Genomic DNA, 21,947 nt, shown 5'->3' with positions numbered 1-21,947 from the left:
GTTTGAAGGGTTAGAAGCATTATTTCTCAAGTAGAAACAAAACAAAACTCAAGTAACTGACAAAGTGGTTAGTTGGATTTTAAAAGGGTGTCATTAAAAATAATTTTGTTTTCAGTTCATTACATCCCCAATTTCCAAAGACACAATGAAATTCTATATAGATAGCCAGTGAATCTTGGTTCTGTTAATGACTAATCAGGGAATTTGGTTCCTGAATAGCTGACTTTGGAGTCTGTTCTATGTTTAAATCTTAATGTCTCACTATGTTCTGTCCATGGAAAGAGTTCATTTCCAAGTCCAGGAAGTGGCTTGCAGTCGCATAGGGGCATTGTCTGGGCTGCAGTTCTTCCAGGGAGCTGGGGTGAGCTAAACTTTTCTCATCTTCTCTATTTGCTTCCTCTCCCAAGACTCTATCCTCCAGGGTTAGGAAAGGTGAGCAAGAGGCTATGTCAGATATGTGGCATCTGGTGTTGGTCCCCTGTGTAGGTGTTGAGGCATACTAGTTCTCCTTTGGTGACATTGAGTTAGAGCTTGTGTCCTTTCCATGCATTTTCTGCTTTCTCAGTCTGAGAACCCAAATATCTCCTCCTTCATCATTTCAAGTCTAATCGAACCTACATTAGCTGGAAGCCTTTCCCACTGCAAATATTTGGGCCTTACTTTAGGCTGAATTAGATTTGGGATAGGGTTTACGATCTGTAGTTTAGAAATGCTTCTTAGGTGGCTGGGCTGACATCTGCTCCAATCCTGGTCTTCCCTTCGTCTTTCCTCCACAGACCAGTCCAGCAGCAGCAGCAGCAGCAGCAGTGAGCTTGGCTCTCTGGCTTTCGATGGGTCAAGGCATGGATGCTGTGCACTGGTCACTTGCCGCAGGCAGAGAAGAGCTCCCTTCTTTGTTAGTCTCTTAAGAGCTTTCTACCCACTCTCCCCTGAGCCCTGGCATCTCTTCCCTTTATCCACCAATTCTTCCCCAAGTCCTTCATTGCATGGAAGGTGTGCATGTCAGAGAACATAATATGTAACTGAGAGAAAGGCGGGCGGGTGGGGGGCCTCTTCCATTATGGACAGAAGGTGTTTTCTTGGCCCCACCCCAACATTAGTCTGGGTCCTCACCCCCCTGTTCTATGGCCCATTTTATTTCACTTTCTGCATCCACTTGAAATCTTGTCTGTATTCCTCAGTGAGAGGAAGGACCAGAAACACCCGTGAATTTCAAAGGCCTTGTAGTTGAATGTACATGAAGGTGGTCAGGTACTTATGTTCATACCCATATCCCAACTGCTTGCTAATGAGGTAGGCATGGTGATGATTAAACTTCTTGCTGACTGTATTACATACTTTCATAGGGATCATTTTTAATGGTTTGTATTTAAATAATTATAAAAATCATTAATGATTATTAAATAAAACAAGTAATATGGAAATATATAAAGAACAAATAAACTTTCCTTTCTTCATGTGGGGATACCTCCTGTAGATAATTGAGTATGAACCATAGAGTGTGTATGAAAATGAATGGATATGCATATTTTAAAAATGAGTCATGCTAAATAATGTTCTATAATTTTCGTATAATAATTTTTCAATAAATGTTTCAAAGTCAGCATATTTGGACCTTGTTTTATTAAAGGTTACCTATATTTCATTGTTTATCTGTAGTTGTTTTTCATTTTCTTAATATTGAGCATTAAGATGATTATTTCTAATACTTTTTTTACAGTTAGAAACAACTCCAAACATCTTTCGCTGTGGTGATTACACATCCTTGTGGATATTTATTTCGGATACATGTTTAGAAATGGAATTTTAAAGTAAAAATGTATAGACATTCAAATTCTTATACATCTAAGACCTATATTGTCCTCAAGGCTGTAGCAGTTTCCATTCTCAGCCACAGTGGATGAGAGTGCCCGTATTAGATTATCTAGAGAGAACTGTAGCAAAGTTCTGGCCTGCTCTAACTACATGAACATGGTCTTAAGTTTACCGGCAGCAAGAACGCTATGTCTCCTGACTACTACACTTGAGATAATAAGGTATTTTCAATAAATACATGGTGAATTCCATAGACTCGAACACACCCCATCCATCCTCCACGTTCATGTGTTGAAATCTCATCATCAATTAGTGTGCTGGTAGGAGTGGTTGGACCTTGGCAGGTGGTTGGACCAGAAAGAAGAGCGAGGAGAAAGCTAAGGGGAAAGTCTGGGATGAGTGGGTTAAAGGTGCATTGACTTTTGCTATTATTTTGTTTGCTTTCTTGCTTATGATTAGATTTCAATCACACAAGTACAGCAGAGGATAGATAGTCCTGTCTGGTTTACTCCTTCTGGCCCTAGAAAGCCATCAGGAGAGCAGCCCTCAGGGACCTACCTTGTCTTTCACCATCTCTATCCCAATCATGAGACCTTTTCCTCGGACATCACCCACGATGTCAAATTCATCCCTCAGCTCAGCAAGCTTCACTAACATGTAGGTGCCAACTTCTTCACTATTTTCCTGCAGATTTTCTTCTTTGATCACCTGTAAAGAAAAAAGCCCGTATGACCTGGCACCCAAAAGTTCTAAGATTAATTGAAAGACACAGAAAAATAAACGTCCGTGACCTTCTTTATATAAAGTAACTAGACAAACAGTACAATCAAGTACCCAGACAAGCAGCAAACCCCAGTGTGGCACACCACGATTACACAATGTTCTCTGTGAAGAATAGAAACAGTCTTGTACAGGGCCTAACTCACCCAAGAACTCACACCAGGGGTAAGTAAGAAGTTAGGTAAGAATACAAGACATGTCTCAATACTGAGTTTGTTGAGGACTATGATATAGGGGTGAAGAAAACAAATATTCTGGGGGAAGGAATTCTACAAGGGCCATCTCTCCTACAGACAATGACCTTCATTCAGCAACCTTAGAACAGAAGAGCCTGTTATAGCCCAAGTGCCCCAGCTCTAAAGTCTTCCCTCCCTCTCTCTTTCCCTCCCTCCATCCCTCTCTCCCTTCTTCCCTTCCTTTGCAGTATTAGATTTAAACTCAGGGCCTTGTGCTTGTTAGTCAGGTGATTACACCACCAATGTGTTTCTGCATTGGTTATTTTCAAGATAGGATTTCACTTTATGACAAAGCCATTCTGGACTGTAATCCTCCTATTTATGCATCCCTTTCTTGAAAGTCTGACACACACATGCCACTGTATTCATTCTGCTTTCTCCCATAGTTGTTTGACCACAGTGTGTCATTGCACCTTATCACTGGTCCTTATGGAGGTTTGTGAATTTTTATGCCTTAATTGGCCACAAACTTCAATCTTCTGATCTGTGTCTCCCAATACCTAGGATTACAGCTTGAGCCATCATGTCCAGTTTTGGGGCCCTGCTTTTTTTAAGGTGAACTGAGCCCTATGCGTCCCTGAGCCAGGGCACCTGCAGATGTAAAAGGATCTTTACCAAAGTTCCACTTACACCTAGGATTCTTGACAAGTGAAATATAATGCATTCATACTTAGTAGATGATAATTATGTGATTCTATTCCAACCTTGGTGTTTTTAAGTCCTATTAGCCCTCCTTACTTTTTACATTGGTTGAAATGACATAACACTTAAGCAAACACACACAAAAAAGAGTTGGCAATGTCTACAAAAGAAAATAAATGACACATTTCCACCCATATATTTTCATTTTATGATTTAGTCATATTTGATGATAAATGTTTAGCAAAACAGCCTTTTATTTATTTGCATGTAATTTTTCTTTTCTTTTTTGGTAGTTGTCGGGCTTGAACTCAGGGGATAGCTTTTGTCTCTGAGCTCTTTTGTTCAGGGTTAGCACTCTATCACTTTGAGCCACAGCACCACTTTTCTGATAGTTAATTGGTGTTAAGAGTCTCATGGGGCCTTTTCTGCCCAAGCTGGCTTTGAACCTCCATCCTCAGACCTCAGCCTCCTGAGTAGTCAGATTATAGGTGTGAGCCACTGGCATGTGTTTTTAAAACATTTTTTAAAAAATTGTAAGGAAATAAATCTTTTGTGAACTGACTGGCCAGTCAAGTTTCTCTCCCTAAAAAGTTACTGACATTTCACATATTTGTCTGGAAATATGTCACATTTAATTAAGTGAATGATGCAGTTTAGCAAGAAGATTTGAAAAACACTTTTTTCCCCACAGAAATGGATGTCAGGCTAAATAAGTGGGATAGGATGAGGCAGTTATAATCACACAAAATTTAGTTTTTCATAACAATACTCCACAATAAAGATAAAAAATATAAGATCAACACTAAACTAAAAACAGGGATAGCAGTTAGTCATGGTTCATGAAACAGTACCCAGAAAAAAAAAAGTTCAGTGTAAACACTTGATTAGGGGACTTTTGATATTTATTGCTGGGAATTCTTGTATTTAAGTAGCTGGAAAGTACCTTAAAGCTTATTACCAAATATCACACCAAGAAGCCAACATAGATTTTTAGAAGGGAGGGGTGCAGAATAATAATTGGAAAACAAATGCTTGTTGAAGAAGAAATGAATGTTCATGCCCCTAGCTGATGGAGTTCTAATAATCTGTGTGGCCTAGTAAGGGCACTTTGGGGACACAAATGAAGTTAATGCTGGGACAAACCTCAAGCACAGCAGATCCAATGGCGCAGGCCATGGGATTCCCGCCGAAGGTATTGAAGTGATTAATCCGTTTAGCCAAAGATTTGGCAATCTCTAGGAGAGGAAAATAAAGGTCAAGAGAATGACACATTCCTGCCATCATTATGTGTGCACAGCATCATAGCTAATTCATTCTTTACTCATTTAAGATAGATGTTATTGAGTTGTGTTTCCCCCAAATTTATTATGTTGAAGCTATAACCTATAATGTGGCTATATTTAGAGACTGTGCCATTGAGGAGGTAGTTAATTTTAAATGAGTCTTGAAGGTAGGATCCTAGTCCAATAAGATTGCTGGCCTTTTTAATAGGGAAAGACATCAGAGTTCCTTTGTCTCTCTTCTTTGTGTGCACGTTTGGGAGATCATACAATGAAAAGGCAGCAAGCCAATATAGAGGCCTCGCCAGAAAACAGCACTTCACCTTCAACTTGTGGCCTTCTAATCTGTGAGAAAAATGAACGTCTACTGTTCATTCACTCTGGTATTTTGCTTTCCCAGCCTAATCTAATATACTGGGCAAGGAAACCAATATTTTATTTACCCAGTGGGAAGTCTGGTCACAAAATAATTAGTGTATAAATTGGAAAGTACCTTAAAACTTATTATATAGATGTTTGTATAAAGTTTTCATGCAATAAATATGTTTATTTCTAAAGTCCACTCTTGTGACTGAGAAAGAAATGACAAGAAAATAATGTCACATGGGAATATAACAATATATAATTCTGGGTTGTTTCGAAGTTAGTTATATGCAGTTCCTTCTCTTTTTCCAATCATATCTTTAGACTTTATTAATTTGATAACCGTGTCTCTATCGTAAGGCGCTTATTTATTTAGTTGTTTATTCATATGTGTACTATTAGTGAGAAATACAAATACAAGGATTTGGATTTTCAGTACTTAGTGGTTCACAGAAAAAAATTTTTTTAAAAAGCACCCTGAAAGCCCTCCACTAAAATGGGAAATGAAATTCTGCTGTACTTTCCATTGAGTGTGGTAAGAGCATCCCTGTCCTTGGCTGTGTGGTGAAAAGACCCCAAAGAAATCCATGCTTCTGGCCTCTGTGACCGTGTCTGATTGCCACGAGAAGAGCAAGCCAGCGTGGAAGAGCCTCTCTGAGGAGGGTGGCTTTTGGATGGGTTGGATTTTGTAGCCCTCTCTCCTCTCCCTGGCCAGCCTGTTTCACGCCGCCTTTAACTCTGGGGATGGGAGCATTCGGCTTTTCTCCAGAGCCGGGCTCCCTTTCCTCCTTCTGCCCCACAGCAGAATGCAGTCTCTCCTTTGCGTGTGCCTGGGCCCCTTGAGTGCCTCGGACCCACGCGTGTTCCAGCCCACGCTGCCTCCTCCCCGTGCCTGCGCAGGGGGCCCAGCAGCCAGCAGGGACAGGGGCAGCCCGAGGTCCTACCTGGCGCAGTCACCACCGCCGCCATGGGAAAGCCGTTCCCGATCCCTTTAGCCATGGTGACAATGTCAGGCAGCACGCCTTGGCTCTGGAAACCCCAGAAGTGAGACCCCAGCCTTCCGAATCCTGTCTGCACCTGACGGAAAACAGACCCCAAACTTCCTTTCTACCCTCCCTCCCTCCCCTTTAGCTCCCTCTCTCCCTCCCTTCCACGACTCCATGATGCGTTCTATGGAACTGGGTACGTGGCTGGACACCCGAAGCTGCCTGGATCCCTTGTCACCAGGGCTGCAGAGGACAGGCCAGGGCGTGGAGTACTGGGTGTGTCCCACGAGGGGGTGGGGTGCCCCGTGGAGCGGCAGCCCCTTCTGCTGTAAAAGCAGTCCCTTTCACCTTCGCTCAGGAAATCATTAGGACTGTCCTTCTTCAAGATTACAGGGCATGGAAGGATTTCCAATTGCGTTCCTGAACGCCGCGAAATGACATCTCTGAGAAAACTCTGCGCTTCTGAACTTCTTTGAATTCAGTCTACTTCCCTTTAATTCATCTGACACTGGGAGTTTCACTGTGTGCCCAATTCCAAGGCCAACGTTTATCTTCCTCCCCGACAGAACTCATTTCAAAGTGATCCAGACCCGGCTGCGTTTAGTGGCAGGCAGGGAAGGAAAGGATAGGTGCTGTGGGAGAAGACTGGCCAGAGCCACATGCCCCACCCCAGAGGCACCAGTGCGCCCTGGGTGGAACAGACTTGCCTGCACAAAAAGTGCCAATGATCACAACATTTCTGTAAGGAAGAACAGTTTAAGAAAAGGTGGTAGCATTGAACCCCAACAAAACAGTTCCTTGGGGGGTCTCACCACTTACTAGCGGGACCACAGTGGGTCCTGGCAGTGAGCCAGGGGACTTGACCGGCCCCAGTGAGCAGCCACTGTTTTCAGCAAAGGGCTGCTTTCCAGCATGTACTCAAATAAGTGGCATAATTATAGGTAAACAGATCCCTCTTAAGCACATGGGTTAGAGCTCCCACAGCCCAGGAGAGCTTTTGTTCAAAGCTCTTCCCTTCCATTACTGGGTGCTTATTATAACAGCTTTGCCTCAAGTCTACTATCTTAGGAACTATTTCCTGAACACATGCAATGACAGCACCTATTCTTTTTTAAACAGAAACTGTCAGTTCCAGGCAAGTTTGGTCAGGAAGGATAGGTGTTACCCAACTGGTTAACATTGTTTGGCAAAACTTAAGGTGAACGTTTAGATGTAGAATTAAATTTTCTGTACAATTGATCAACATTCTCAAAGCATTCCCCAAAGAAAGGTAATAACCATAAGAAATAAATCGATGCCTGGCCCAATTCATTGATATATATCAGTTTGGACATTTTAATTTATGTTTTTTGACTGACTAATCTACCAACCATCCAGCCAAAGACCAGATAGTTCCTCAGTTTAAGGCTAGATCCAGTATAGGCCCCTGCTGCTGTCTGTCTGGTATAGAAGAGGGTTTGAAGAGATGTCCTTCTGTGTCTAATCTGTTCCCACAACTCTAGGTTGTCCCCTTACATTTCATTTTGACACTCACTTCGTCTGCAACGCACACACCTCCCTTCTCTCTCACCAGCTCAAAGGCTTCCTTGAGAAAGCCCTTTGGATATTGGATGACGCCATTCACCCCCTGCCAAAGAGCAAAGCAAGAAGAATGGTAACATCAACCCAAGCCATTTCATAGCATTTCAACAAAGGAGGACACATCATTATTGGCATCATCATGGGGTAATACTAGCAACCTTCTAAACAGCAGGGACAGCCGCTCAACCATACATGAAGAGAGAGGCCATTATTTTCATGCCATACCTTCTGGAAAAGTAATTTCATAGTGTTCTTTTTTTTTGAAATTTAAAGAAATGAAGGCTTTAGGAAAAGGGATCTTGAGATTAAACAAAGGCTTCACTTGAAATTGTACATATTCAACAAGTACAAGCCATGTGAGTTATAGTTTCCTTTCCTGAGAATTTCCTCCCTCCCTTCCTCCCTCCCTCCCTCCCTTCTTCTTTCCTTCCTTCCTTCCTTCCTTCCTTCCTTCCTTCCTTCCTTCCTTCCTTCCAATCAAATGACTTTTTATTATGTATGTTGGTACTAGGGCTTGAACCCAGTGTCTGGATGCTGTCCCTTACCTCTTTTACTCAAGGCTGGTGCTCTTATCACTCGAATGTTTCATTGTACACTATTTCCTGCTTTCTGGTGGATTAATTGGAGATAAGTGCCTCACAGATTTTCCTGCCTGATCTGTCTTGGAACTGTGATCTCAATTTCCTGAGTAGGATTATTATAGGTGTGAGCCACCAGTGCTTAGGTGGTCAATTGAATTTTGAGAAGAAAATAGTGAATAAATTCTCTAGAAAATATGATGAAGGAAAACACAGAGACATCAGGGCTATATACCCACATAGATACCCACTTGAATTGGTTCTGCAAAAAATCCAGCAATTGACTTGGCCACAGAAGTATTCAAAGTGTCTCTGAACTGTTCAATATATAGCTCTTTAGCCTGGCAGAAGTCTGAAAAAAAATATGGCAAACAAAAAAATGCACAAACATATGCAAATAAGTACACAGACCACGGCATTTGTAGACCATTTAGAAGAATAGGAGAAAAGTGTAGAAAAAAGGTAAGAAAACAGTAAATTCCTTGTAGATACTCAGAATATGGTAAATTGGAATTTGTTTTGGAAGGGGGAATATTCTACAGGATCATTAGGATAGCATAAATGCATAAACAAACCACCTCAGTCATCTCTGCCTGGGGAAGAAATGCCCCAGAGTGTCATTAAATATCAAATAGTTAGCAATTCCATCTAGAAATGACCGTTTTCTCAAATGGGTAGATCTAATACAAATGTAATTGGAGTGATTTAGTCTATTTGAAACTAATTGCATTTGCTTATTGCTACCTGGTCTGATGCACAGCTTTAAAGAATGCAGCATTTCTGTCTTTATGTCTTCAGTTTGTGGCCAGGCGAAGTGTTGGGTGTATGATAGCCCATTCAGTACATGTTTAGGGAATCCAGAAGGAAATAAGTGGTAGAAGTTGTGACTGGTTTGGTACATGGAACAGACTCACTTGAAAGCCTTTCTTCCCTGGGTAATGCATAAGATGTTCTTATTTGGGTGACATCTTATTTAACTCATTAACTCTCTCCCTTCACCAGATTGACTGCTGATAGATCTGTCCACTGAAGATATTCTTGTTTTCAAAACTTGGTTTGTCATTCCTTATAGTGTCTTTCCCCTACACATATTTTCAAGTGTGTATTTAATTTTCTTTACATTCATCATACCCATTTTGTAGCCAGTCTGAATATCATTTTAAATTCTCATGGATCTTTTTCCTTTAGATCTTTTTCTTTTTCCTTTTCCTTTGGCTGTAAAGAAGTTTGATTTGAGGTGCTTGTGCTTGCTAGATAGGAAAACTGTCTCTTCATCCAGTGCTTCTTGTTATTTAACAGCTAGGGTCTCCTTTTCCTTCTCCTGCTTTTGCTTTTGCTTCTTCTTCTTTACCAGGGTTGGCTTTGATACTATCATCTTTCAGGGATTACTGATGTGAATCACTCTTAATTATTTATTTATTTACGCACGTTTTGACCTGGCTGGCCTTATACCACCATCTTCCCAATTTCTAGGTTTCAAGGAGTTGGAATCACAGGAATGTACCACCATACCTGACCTTTGTGTGTCCTTTCCTGATTGTGGAGTTTTGCTTCCTTGTATGCTATTTTTGATTACAGATAGTTTATTTTCCTTGAGAAAGTTTCTCTTGAGAATTCCTTAAGGTTAAAATGAGGTAGATTTCTCCACAGCATACTTGCAAGAGCGGCTTCCAGGCACATAGGGCAATTTTAGCCAAAGATTCCTCTAAATTCTCAGCTTGACATAATGAAAGAGCAAATGCAGGGTCTCAAAATGGTCAGTCTGCAGTCCATGTTTTCAGTGGAGACTTTTCTGATGTCCTCTCCACTTCCATTCAGCAGAAGCCTATTTGAAGTTGATCCATAGATAAGGGCATGGTCTTTTGCTGAGGCCAGCTTTGCCAGAGGGCAGGCTCCCTCTGAGATTTTATCCCTTGTCAGGCTATGGACTTAGGCATCTTTTTCCTGCCATGAAAAACAAATGCACTGGCTCACCAGGTTTGGCATGTGTTCTCAGGGCAAAAGCTGGCTATAGCAGCCCAATTTTGGCTCTCAGAGAGTCATTTTGAAAAAGGAATTTGGGGCCAGGAGTTTGGTCTAGTGGTAGTGTGCTTGCCTAGCATACACAAAGACCTGGCTTCGATTCCTTGGCATCACATACACAGGAAAAACTGGAAGTGGTACTGTGGCTCAAGTGGCAGAGCTCTACCCTTGAGAAAGCCCAAGGACAATGCACAAGCCCTGAGTTCAAGCTTCAGGACTGGCCAAAAATAAGAAAAATAAAAAGGGAATTTGTTGATATTTTATTGAAATTATCCCTAAAGATTTAAAGGTTAGGAATGTGATGTAGGTAAAACTATTCTGAATAATTGCAAGTTAGCGGTTCAATAGGTTGCAAGAGGAGTTTAGGATGTAGAAAATGATCTTTTGACTACTGTTCTTGTTTGGATTACTTAGATTGGCATGTTAGAGCAAGTTGTGAATGGTAGGAATATGTTAGTTTACAAATATCTGATGGTGGTCCAGGAGTTTGGCCTAGTGGTAGAGTGCTTGCCTAGTATGCACAAAGCCTGGGGTTTAATTCCTCAGTACCACATACATAGGAAAAGCTGGAAATGGTGAGAACATCCCTTGAGAAAGCCCAAGGACAGTGCTCTGGCCCTTAGTCCAAGCTCCAGGACAGGCAAAAAAATCTTAAATATTATGTTCATGTAAGTGTGAGCAAACATTTGCTTTATTTTTGAGAGGACCAATTTGCTAGTATCTATGAATGAACATAGTGTAAGGCAAGTCACTGCACAGTCATGTAAGGGGACCTGGAAAGAGAGCAATACATGAAGCTAATCTAATTAATTTATATGTATATTATTCATAATTACATGTATATGTTAATTCCGATGATGAATTTTCTTTGTACAGTTAATATAAACTGAAAAAAATGAATCACAGGAAAGAAAAACCGGCTTTCTTGGTAGATATGTGCTGGCATGGGGAGGCAGTGTAAATGGAGAGGGTAAATGAGGGTGAATTTGGTCGAGGTATTTTATATACATGTATGAAAATAGAATAATGAAACCCGCTGGAATTGTTTTAAGAACATGAGAGGAGGAATGAGGAAAAGAGATCGAGAGGGTGAATTTGATGGAGGTATGTTGTATATACTTGCAGAAATGTCATATTGAAACAGTCCTTGCATAACTGGCTGCTGCTAATGAAAATCTTTGAAAAGGGCTCATTTCATATTTCATTAATTTTTATTGTCACAAAGTCTCAATAGATTAGAAATGTAAGCTTTTCTGGATTGAAAAAACCTTTCATTCTTCAAATAACTTTGGTTTTTTTTTTTCTCCCCAAATTTATCAAAAAATAATCTGAGCTTCTAAGGTTTTATTAATTTTAGTTTAATTATAAGTATAGTTGATCTAGTGGGATATTTCTGCTGTAAATCATTGGTTTATATTTTTATTTATCTAGCATCTGGAGTTATGAGTGTAGATTAGTCAATATCTTGCATCTTACTTGGTAGCAATGCTGTATGTAGCCAAGCACAAATAATACAGTATGAGATTCTCTGCTAACTTCTTTTTTTAAGAGAAGTGTGTTCTATCAATTACAATGATGGAGAAAGTTTTCTCAGCCTGAGTTTTAGCTCAGAGCCTAACATAAACTTTAAGAATGCAAAGTATTGATAATTATAGCTCTGTAATAGAGTCTAAAGTTGGTATTGAAATTCCTCCTGTGCTGTTCTTTCTGCTAAGAAGTGTTTTTGCTATACGGGGTCTTTTATTATTCCATATGAAATTTTGGATTGCCTCTTCTATTTCTTTAAAGAATGACATTGGGATATTGATGGGTATTGCGTTGAATTTGTAGATAGCCCTTGCAAGATTGTCATTTTCACGATATTTATTCTTCCAATCCAGGAGCATGGGGGTTTTTCCAAGCTTGGTACTGGCACAAGAAGACCAATGGAATAGAACTGAAGACCCAGATATTAAGCCACAGACCTATGGCCACCTAATCTTTGACAAGGGAGCCAAAAAAATAGAATGGAAGAAAGATAGCCTCTTTAACAAGTGGTGCTGGCAGAACTGGCTAAGCACATACAGAAAACTAAAGTTGGATCCTTCTTTGTCACCCTGTACTAGAATTAACTCCAAATGGATCAGACCTGGAGGTAAAAGCCGACACTCTGAAAACTTTACAAGAAGGAATAGGAGATACACTAGACCTCTTTGGCACAGGTCGAAACTTTCTTAATAAGGACCAAGAATCACAACAAATCAGAGAAAGGCTGGATAAGTGGGACTGCATTAAACTGCAGAGCTTTTGTATGGCAAAGGACATAGCTAGTAAACTAATTAGGAAGCCTACAGAGTGGAAGAAGATCTTCACCAACCATACAACAGACAAAGGCCTCATATCTAAAATATATCAAGAGCTCAAAAAATTGAATCAATCCAAAACTAATCTCCAAAGTAACAACCATCCCATTAAAAGATGGGCCAAAGACTTAAAGAGAGTCTTCTCTGAAGAAGAAACAAAAATGGCCTATAGACACATGAAGAAATGCTCAACATCTCTGGTCATAAAAGAAATGCAAATCAAAACGACGCTAAGATTCCACCTCACTCCAGTTAGAATGGCCAGGATCAGGAAAACGAATAACAACAGATGCTGGAGGGGATGTGGCCAGGAGGGATCACTACTACACTGTTGGTGGTAGTGCAAACTGGTTCAACCACTATGGAAAGCCGTATGGCAGTTCCTCAAAAGACTAAATATAGAGCTCCCCCATGACCTAGCAATTCCACTACTTGGCATTTACCCAATCATCCAGAAACAAAGACATACTAAATCCGCTAGCACAGTGATGTTCGTTGCAGCACTATTTACCATAGCAAAGATATGGAACCAACCTAGATGTCCCTCAGTTGATGAGTGGATCAGCAAGATGTTATATTTATACACAATGGAATTCTATGCTGCTGTCAGAAAGAATGACATTGCCCCATTTGTTAGGAAATGGGCAGACTTAGAAAAGATCATATTAAGTGAAGTAAGCCAGACTCAAAGGAACTTAGGCTCAATGGTTTCCCTCATTTGTCATAATCAGTAGAAACCTTGGGCTCTCCTAGCAGAGATTTGCAATAGAGCAAAACATTGATACAGGCCATACAGTAGGACGCTAAATGAAAGGATCTCTAGGATATAGAAACATAAGCCATATAATGAATGATTGTTGTTCTTAGTGTACTATGTTATCTCTCATCTCTTTTGCTGTCCCTTGGTTATGTCATATTGCTACAGTATCTCACTTTGTTACCTGATATATTGGATATATTTGTATTTGGTTATTTGAAACTGGATAAGGAACGGGGGAAAACAAGATGAGGGGTGGGGCTTGGGGGGAGGGAAATGGGGACCAAGACATGTGAAAGAGTATCAATGTAGGGGAATTAATGCACCATCTATCTGGCAAATATTATGTAACCCCTCTATTAATTACAATAAAATATATGAAAAAAAGAATGTAAAGTATTTTACAATTAATTTTACTTTGATCCATTGAAATTTTGTTTGCTTAGTTTATGTATGAACACAGGTAGTTTATGGTTGATATAAGTTATGATATTTAAGGTTTTTTTTTGCATTTTTTATTGTAATTAGTAAAAGGGTTACATGATATTTGCCAGATAGAAGGTGCATTAATTCACGTACATTGATACCCTTTCACATGTCTTGGTACCCATTTCCCATTTTTGGTTTGGTGAAGTCAATTTACTTTTTTGCAAAGGAGTTTTTCATTGTATTTCCATATATGCATATAATTTATCGTCCTCTCATACTTTAACATTTTGCTATTCTATTTTTATACATGTATATAATATACTTTGATCACTCCACATCATTTGCTCCTTTCACATTCTTTTTGCTGATTTACCCTTAAAACTATTTCTTTTGTCTAGATTCTATATAAGAAAGACTTGTATGGGCCTGGAGTTTGGCTTAGTGGCTAAAGTGCTTGCCTAGCATGCACAAAGACCCGGGTTCGACTCCACGGTACCACATACATAGAAAAAAGTCAGAAGTGGTGCTGAGGCTCAAGTGGTAGAGCTCTAGCCTTGAGAGAGTCCAAGGACAAAGCTCAGGCCCTGAGCTCAAGCCCAGGACTGGCAAAAAAAAAAAAAAAAAAGAAATGATAGGAAAATAAAGACTTAAAAAAAAAAAGAAAAACTTGTAGTATTTGTCTTTCTGAATTTGGCTCATTTTACAGTATATGATGCTGTCTGGTTCTCTCCATTTTCCTACAAACAACAATTCATTCTTTTATATAACTGAATAGTACACTATCTTCCTTTCTCACCATGAGGTTTATAAGTAATATACTCTAGGGCATATGTGTCACTTTTTTTATTCATTGGTTGATTGGCCCCTAGGCTAACTCCATGGTTGGTGTCTATTGTGAGTACTGTTGCTAAGGATGTTGAGCATTTCTTCATAGTTTTTAATTTTTTTGCCATATGTACTTCTTTTGAGAACTGTTCAAGCTGTTCACTGGGCCATTTAGTAATTGGATTTTTTCTCTCTTGGTGTTTAGGTGTTTTTCCAGCTCTTTGTATACTCTGGATAACAATTCTTTACCCACTGGATAGCTAGCAGAGATTTTTCTAATTCTGTGGGCTGTCATTTCATTGTGGCAATTGTTTCCTTTGACATGCAATCCTATTTTTCAGTTCTTCTTCTTATTTCCTGAGAAAATGAATTCCTATAAAGGAAGGTGTTTTCTATGCCTCCCTATTCAAGAGTCTTTCCTGTGCTGTGTGTAGCATGAGAGAAAAATGGGCTTATTTAAAAAGATTTAAAATGCACTTCAGGTTAGTTGGATAAAATTTAAATGTCATACAACCTTTAAAATGTCATAGCTGAGTTCAGAATGTTACATGAAATACTTTTATCCATTTATTATTTGGTTTGCATGGGTTTCTGAGAATTCTTACTTTCTTTTGTGGATTCTTTAATGTATTTATGTTTCCTGTCTTACCCACATCTCTACCAGTGGTGATGGAGGCATCTTTAGCTGTACAACTCAGCACACAGAGGAGGAGCATGCAATCCTGTGGGTGGGAAGCCAGAGGAGGCCCAACATGGGGAAAGATTGCCCAGACTGCAGAAACTTCCATCTCTGTGTCACCCTAGGAGGTGAAAAACACCAAGGACACAGGAAAGGAAAGAGAGAGGAAGCCTTCTTGTCTGGAATACCTAGGGACCTATTCAATTGCACGTGCCTTGACCAAGCTTTCAGCAGTTTTATCCACACCAGCATCACATCATCTCTGGACATAAACTCACATCATTGACAAGCAGGAGGAATGCAAGGAGACATGTGGATGGCATGGGAGGCACAGCCCCTATGAAGCAAAAGTAGTTTGGGTGTGTGAGGGAATCACCCGTGCCAGGGCTTGCTTAGTGGCATGGATAGAGCCTGCTCTTGATGGACAGAGATGCAGAAGATGCATCCACCATCAAAACCGAAGCACAAACACATTTGACATTTTACCTCTTATTTAACGAGCGGAAACAGCACTACTTGACTCCGAATACATGTGATGTGAGAGAAATCTCAACTGATAGCCTCCTGGCACCTATCTAGTGTGTTGGAAATTAGAGGTAGAAACAGGATGAAGGAAGTAATGAAAAGGAGACAGAATGAAGAGAGTATGTTTTGGATGAGATGGTATTCTGATGGAAAGAAGACAGAACTACGTTAGAGAGTAAACTTCCTTATGTTTGTAAGGAAAGGAAGAGAAAACAGCATTAGAGGACAGAAAAGGAATGGCCAAACAAAAGATGATACTTCTGAGATTTAGCACAGTTTGTAGCTCGTTAAATAAAATACATAGAGCAAAAAAAAAATCAACCTCAAAGGCTTAAATTTGAAAACCCATAGCAGGGGGAGGTTTTGCTTGAGCCTTTGCTCGATTTTAGGATTTGTGTTCCACATGCTCGATGAAGAGATCATCTGTTTTGTTTCTCTTTCACACTTCGTGCTCTCCTTGCTAGAACTCCAGGTCAGGCTGCCTTTGGAGAGGTTTACTGCATCCATCGTCTCCATGGCAACAACCGCAGGATGCAGGTGCTCTACTGGATAACACAACAGATTGACTACAAGAAGCTGTCTTAGAGTGGTGGTACAGAAAGAGTTAACAGAGTGAAAAATGAAGATGAAACCAACTATTTTTAAACAAAACTTTTCCTTCAATGAGAGAAGAATGACACAATCTGTCCCAGGTTTGGAACCTTGAGTAGGTGGTAGGTGATGAGGTTAATTTCATCCTGAAATCAGCAAGTGACAGCTTTGAATGAACCTCTGCAGAGAGGACAATTCAGGGGTGGCAGATAGAGCTAGGTTATGCATATAAATGTCAATATTAGGTTCAGAAATGTCCGTGACTACGATGAAATTTGGTATATCATTCTGTAATGAAAATATCTACATCATGGTTGGTTCCTGTATGGACCTGTGGACGCTAAGAAGACTTGAGAACCAGAGCTCTCTGTTCTGAAAGCACTTGACATAATTGGGATAAACGTGGAAATACAAAAATGAGACAACAAAGAGCAAACACTCTGATCACCCTAAAAGCTGTGGAGGGGTTGGGGTGCATGTCTGTGTGCCAGCATTGTTTGAATGTATGATAACATCTTGTCCCTTGATGGTAAGACTTCAGCTAATTCAAAGACAACCTTTCAGAATATGCTTAGCACTAGAGATATGGCTGTGGGGTTCTGGTTATTCTCAATATGGACTAAAGAAGAGAAGATTTTAAAGAAGGAGGAGGCAGAGAAGATGGAGAGAAATGGGAACATAGAGTAGGGATGGAATTCTTGTTCTTATCTCTGGAACAACTGGTTTCCTATTCAGTAAGGTGCTTTCTAGCCAATCGACTCAAGAGTTGGAAAGATTTAACCAGGGCTGAGTGCTGTGGCTGTGTAGACAGACAAAGGAATATGAGCTGGATCAAAAAAATTTAGTTCTTGATGTTACACAAATGCAGAGTTAAATTTCAGCAGCCTTCTCTGCAGAAAGTTGTGTATGCCTCTATCTCCTGAAGTGCTGTGATAGGAATGGGGCACAGATAATGCTATCTCTATTTCACAAAGGAGAAAAGGAAGCGGAAGTTGGAACTTTTGCTTCTAAGTGAGCTATGGCAGTGCTGGGAGTTGGGTCTAGATATCATGATGTTATCTATCTCCCTATTCATGGCTGGCAGAGCAGAGATGCCTTTTCAGCTTGGGTTCATCTTGTTGCCACATCAGTGTGAACTAGGATGGCTATAGGGTTTTTTTAGGGGGGGGCACCAGCTTTTTGGGCAGATGATCTGGGATTAAATGCTACCATGTACATGTTACCTGGTAACCTCATCTTTAAAATGGAAACTTTGAATGATAGCTTTAGACTACCTCATGTTTTCTAATTGTGACCAGGTCATCTTGTCTTGTCATAGGGCTTATACTTGTATCCTCCTATCCTCCTATTTCCATTTCACCATCATTCCATGGGGCTTTGCAGGCATCTGTGAGTCTTTTTCCTTTTAAAGCTGATTTTTTTTTCTTATTTCCATCTTGCATTGTTGCTCTGAACTCGGTGACGCATCCTGTGCCATTGTCTTTCAGGTAGGACAGTCAGTCCTTTCCACTAGAACTACTTAGGCACAGTAATTCTAAAAGTCCTGGAATTCAATGACAAAACTAAAACAGATCTTGATGACAAAGAAAATATTAAAAGAAAACAGATGATGATGAAGTTTCCAGGTCTCTTATACTTCACGTGAGAAGGAATAAAGAATGTAGATAAAATGTGATTTCCAAGTAGAAGCTTTTCTTGTAAGATTGCCTTTGAAAGTTTTGCAAGACATGTCAGTAGAGAACTTTGTGACGTGAGCTTTGAAGACTGGCAAAAGTATTTCATTGACATCTTCGTTCTGACTAGCTGATAGAATTTCTGTCCTGAAGAGTTTTAGGTTGGCCTTGCAGACAATATGATGCTCTCAGGAAATGCCAACACTGGGCTCCCTGCCCCCAACTTCAAAGCCACAGCCATTAGGCCAGAAGATCGATTCAAAGAGATCAGCCTATCTGACTACAGAAGAAAATATGCTGTGTTCTTCTTTTACTATATTGACCTGAGCGTTGTGTACCCAACAGACATCCTTGCTTTCAGTGATAGGGTAGAGAATTTATGACACTCAAATGCCAAGCGTTTGGTGCTTCTGTGGATTCTTACTCTATTGTCTAGAAGAGCAAATATTTCTCCAAGCAGAAGTGAACACTGGCTGTAGACTCGAGAGTAAAATCCAGTTTGTGCACTTTCTTGCTTGTAACTCAAGATACAGTGTGATGTAAGACAGCGCCTTCCTATACTGATGGGAATGGTGAGACAGGGCATCTGATATCCTACTGATGGGCCAGTAGTGGGGTCTGGAAGTGTCTGTTATACCTGGACCAAGACCTTTGATAGAATATGGAAGTGTGGTTCAAGTAGAGTGCCAGCCTTGAATGAAAAAGCCCAGTAAGAGCACAAGGCCTTGAGGTCAATAGCAATTCAATCGCAGCACACAACAAAACAAACAGGGATGTAAAATGCCACCAACACCTGGAGCAGACAGCCGTCCAGATTCCCTTCCCTTCCTCCTTTCTCCCATTGGAAATTGGTGTATAATCCCATCACCTGCTTTCTTTTCAAGTTTCTAGCAGACCTACTGTTAAGAGAGCTAATAGACCCCCTTTAATGAAGAACCTAGCTACGTGATAAGTAGCGGGAAGGTCAGTCTCTGAGAGCATGAGTCTATGAGACCCTCTCCCCCAAACCTACATGGGCACTCTGCTGGTAAAGCAAGGTAGGCGCAAGGTAGGATTCAATAGTTTTCTAAATGTAGCCCTTCTCAAAGTGCCTCACCCGTCCTGACCTTCCATGCCAACCCTTCCTCCCTGCCCCGCTGGACCTGGTGTACAGCTGCATTTTCTAATTGTTTGCACAGGAGAATCTCGACAGTGGCTTCCTCCCCAAGGACCACGGAAAACATCTGGGCACATTGTCTGCAAATGACAAAAGAAGAACTTGGGCAACACATAAACACCAGCAAGGCAAAAGGGCTTCTTAATTTGATATTGAGATTCCCTCTTCACTCCGCCTTCATTTAGGACTAAAAATGTAATCTGCTTTAAGGAGATATTTCTTCTTAGAAATCACGGATGTGGGCACTCTCCAAAGAAAAAGGATTTCCAGTTTTGTCTCAAAGCAGCTTTCTCAAGGGTTTAGTGGATAAAGGCATCAGAAAAAATAAGGATAATTAGATATCTGATTTTGATGCTGAAAAAAAGAGGTATAGAATAGGAGAGTAAAGGTGAGAGCAGAGGGATGACACTATGAAAAATTTGTGTATTCAACATTCACAGGGCTGCAAGTTTACTAGACTGGACTTACAAGCAACATAAAACTTCAAAGTCTGTCATTATTACTCAGTTTCTGAAGGCCTTTCTAAGAAACACTTGTTCCCAATGGTTTAATGATTAATTTAGTCAAGTTGACCCTATGAGTACAGACAAGCTTCTAATTCTAATAAAGTGACAAGTTCTAATCCTAATAAGTGACAAGTTTCTAAATCTAATATAGGAAGATCTGATCGATTATTTCACATATCCAGACATTGTTAGAGAAACCAGAGAATAATGGTAATACTCACGGACTGGCAACTCATGCCACTGGGGAGTGGCATCTTGTAGGTTCCTACATTTGTCAAGCCCAGTGTGTAAGGGCTACATCCATGGTAGGCTCCTCTGCAGAGAGAAGACAGTGGGAGGTTGGGATCAAGTTCATTTCCCTTTAACAACTGGCCTGAATAGAACACGAACAAGTCTATGAATTTTCTGAAGATGAACTAGAACCACAAGAGCATTCGATTCTGAGGACTTCACAGACCTCTTCTACGCCTGTGCTATAGAAACATACTTAACTGATGCCATAGATTTGAAATGGTGAAAGAATTCTTTTGGCTGGTCCTAGGGCTTGAACTCTGGGCCTGGGCAATGTCCCTGAGTTCCTTTTGCTCAAGATTAGCACTCTACTTCTTGAACCACATTTCCATTTCTGGCTTTTTCTATGATTAATTGGAAATTAAAGTCCTATGGACTTTTCTGCCTAAGCTAGTTTTGAACCACAATCTTCAGATTTCAGCCCCCTGAGTAGCTAGGATTACAGGTGTAAGAGACCAGTACACAGCATAAAATGATCTCTTTTTTTGTCAGTTGTGGGGCTTGAACTCAAGGCCTGGGCTCTTTTGCTTACCACTTGAGCTACAGTGCCACTTCCAAGGAGTTTTTTACATCCTTAGATCAAAGACTCTGACTTTGATTGTCTATACTTCATTATGCTAGACCAAACTTACTTGGATGTGCATATGATTTATTGTCATATTTTGGTAGCAAGTATTTCCTTACTTGTATATGCATTACTATATGTGATTACTGTATGTGCACTTTATATGAAATGGTATTATATATGAGGAAGCAAGGACAATATAGAATCTTTGAATTTAGACATAAATTATGTCAAGACAGTTTGAAAGGGGATTCTTTATTCTATTAACCTTCACCATAACTATTTCTACCTTTTCTATGAATCTTGATTCTGTTTACATGTGCTAAGATAGAAAACTGTGAACAAAATTCTTAGTGTTAGTTTCAATGCTCCTATAGCCATCTAGGGTTTATAAAACCAGTTTGACTGAGGCTATCAAAACTATCATATTCATGTGACTGACTATGCTCTAAAATTTAAAATTGGAAAAGATACCCCTGAGTAAACACCTCATGCTACAATCTAGAGGTGTACATTTAATATTGGCATCACTCAGCATTTATTACTAAGGCCAATCAATGCTACTAATATTTGATATTTGAGAAGGTATAGTTACCTGAAAGAAATGATATCTGAATTATTCGTGTGTGCTCTGGCCATCAGCATGGCTAAATCATTGGCTTCTGAGCCACTGTTCACCAAAAAAATGACCTGAAGGGGAAGATAGATATATGAGTTCATACTTTAATATAGTTACCTGTTGGACAGTTCATTCAACATGCTAAAGACTGTGCATCTCAGCCTCTGACAAATCACTTTGGGTTACTTAAGAAGTCTCACAACTGAACTGCTATATGAATCCTACAGCCCTTTATTGAGCAGCTACTGAAAGAAAAACAAAGATAGCAACGTACAGGCAGAAAAAAGAATGAAATAATAATTTCCAGGAAAATGAATAGAAATGGGGACCATCAAGGTGAGAAAAATAAACTAGACTCAGAAAAGCAAGTATGTTTCTCTCATATGTAGAATCTAAATTTAACAACCAGAAAAGTATCACTTATACAGAAGGAGGAAGGAGGACTACTTGGGAACAGAGGAAGGGAACAGCAGGAAGTAGGAGAGGGCAAACAAGAACAATGAAAGAATGAATATGAAAGAAGTGCATTATACAATGTCATAGTGAAACCCATTCTTTTGCTCAATTTATATATTCTAATATAATTATAAGTGGCTTAGACACAGTCACAGTTGTGCAAGGTTCTGGGCTTCTATTGGCTTTATTTACTCATCTGCCAGGTGCTGGGATGGGGACACTGGCTGACTGAGGGTTTTGGGATCAGCTC

General features: G+C 40.1%; 1 protein-coding gene across 2 annotated transcripts in view; it reads right to left on the bottom strand.

Annotated features, from left to right (window-relative positions):
* Agxt2 (alanine--glyoxylate aminotransferase 2) overlaps positions 1–21,947 on the bottom strand; it is a 37,351-nt gene that overhangs the window by 3,398 nt on the left and 12,006 nt on the right. For both annotated transcript variants that reach the window (XM_090332054.1, XM_090332055.1), the window contains exons 5-12: positions 21,218–21,312; positions 19,988–20,081; positions 19,247–19,340; positions 8,513–8,613; positions 7,637–7,729; positions 6,061–6,193; positions 4,617–4,708; positions 2,374–2,523 (exon numbers count right to left, since the gene is read on the bottom strand). In XM_090332054.1, the coding sequence (XP_090188180.1) occupies positions 2,374–2,523; positions 4,617–4,708; positions 6,061–6,193; positions 7,637–7,729; positions 8,513–8,613; positions 19,247–19,340; positions 19,988–20,081; positions 21,218–21,312 (852 nt within the window). The remainder of the gene's footprint in view (positions 1–2,373; positions 2,524–4,616; positions 4,709–6,060; positions 6,194–7,636; positions 7,730–8,512; positions 8,614–19,246; positions 19,341–19,987; positions 20,082–21,217; positions 21,313–21,947) is intronic.

The sequence above is a fragment of the Megascapheus bottae genome, chromosome 4 (genome assembly GCF_031878675.1).
Source record: "Megascapheus bottae isolate mThoBot1 chromosome 4, mThoBot2.hap1, whole genome shotgun sequence".
Classification (NCBI taxonomy): Eukaryota; Metazoa; Chordata; class Mammalia; order Rodentia; family Geomyidae; genus Megascapheus; species Megascapheus bottae.
Note: the sequence above shows the minus strand (reverse complement) of the source record. Positions and strands in the feature narration are given on the sequence as shown.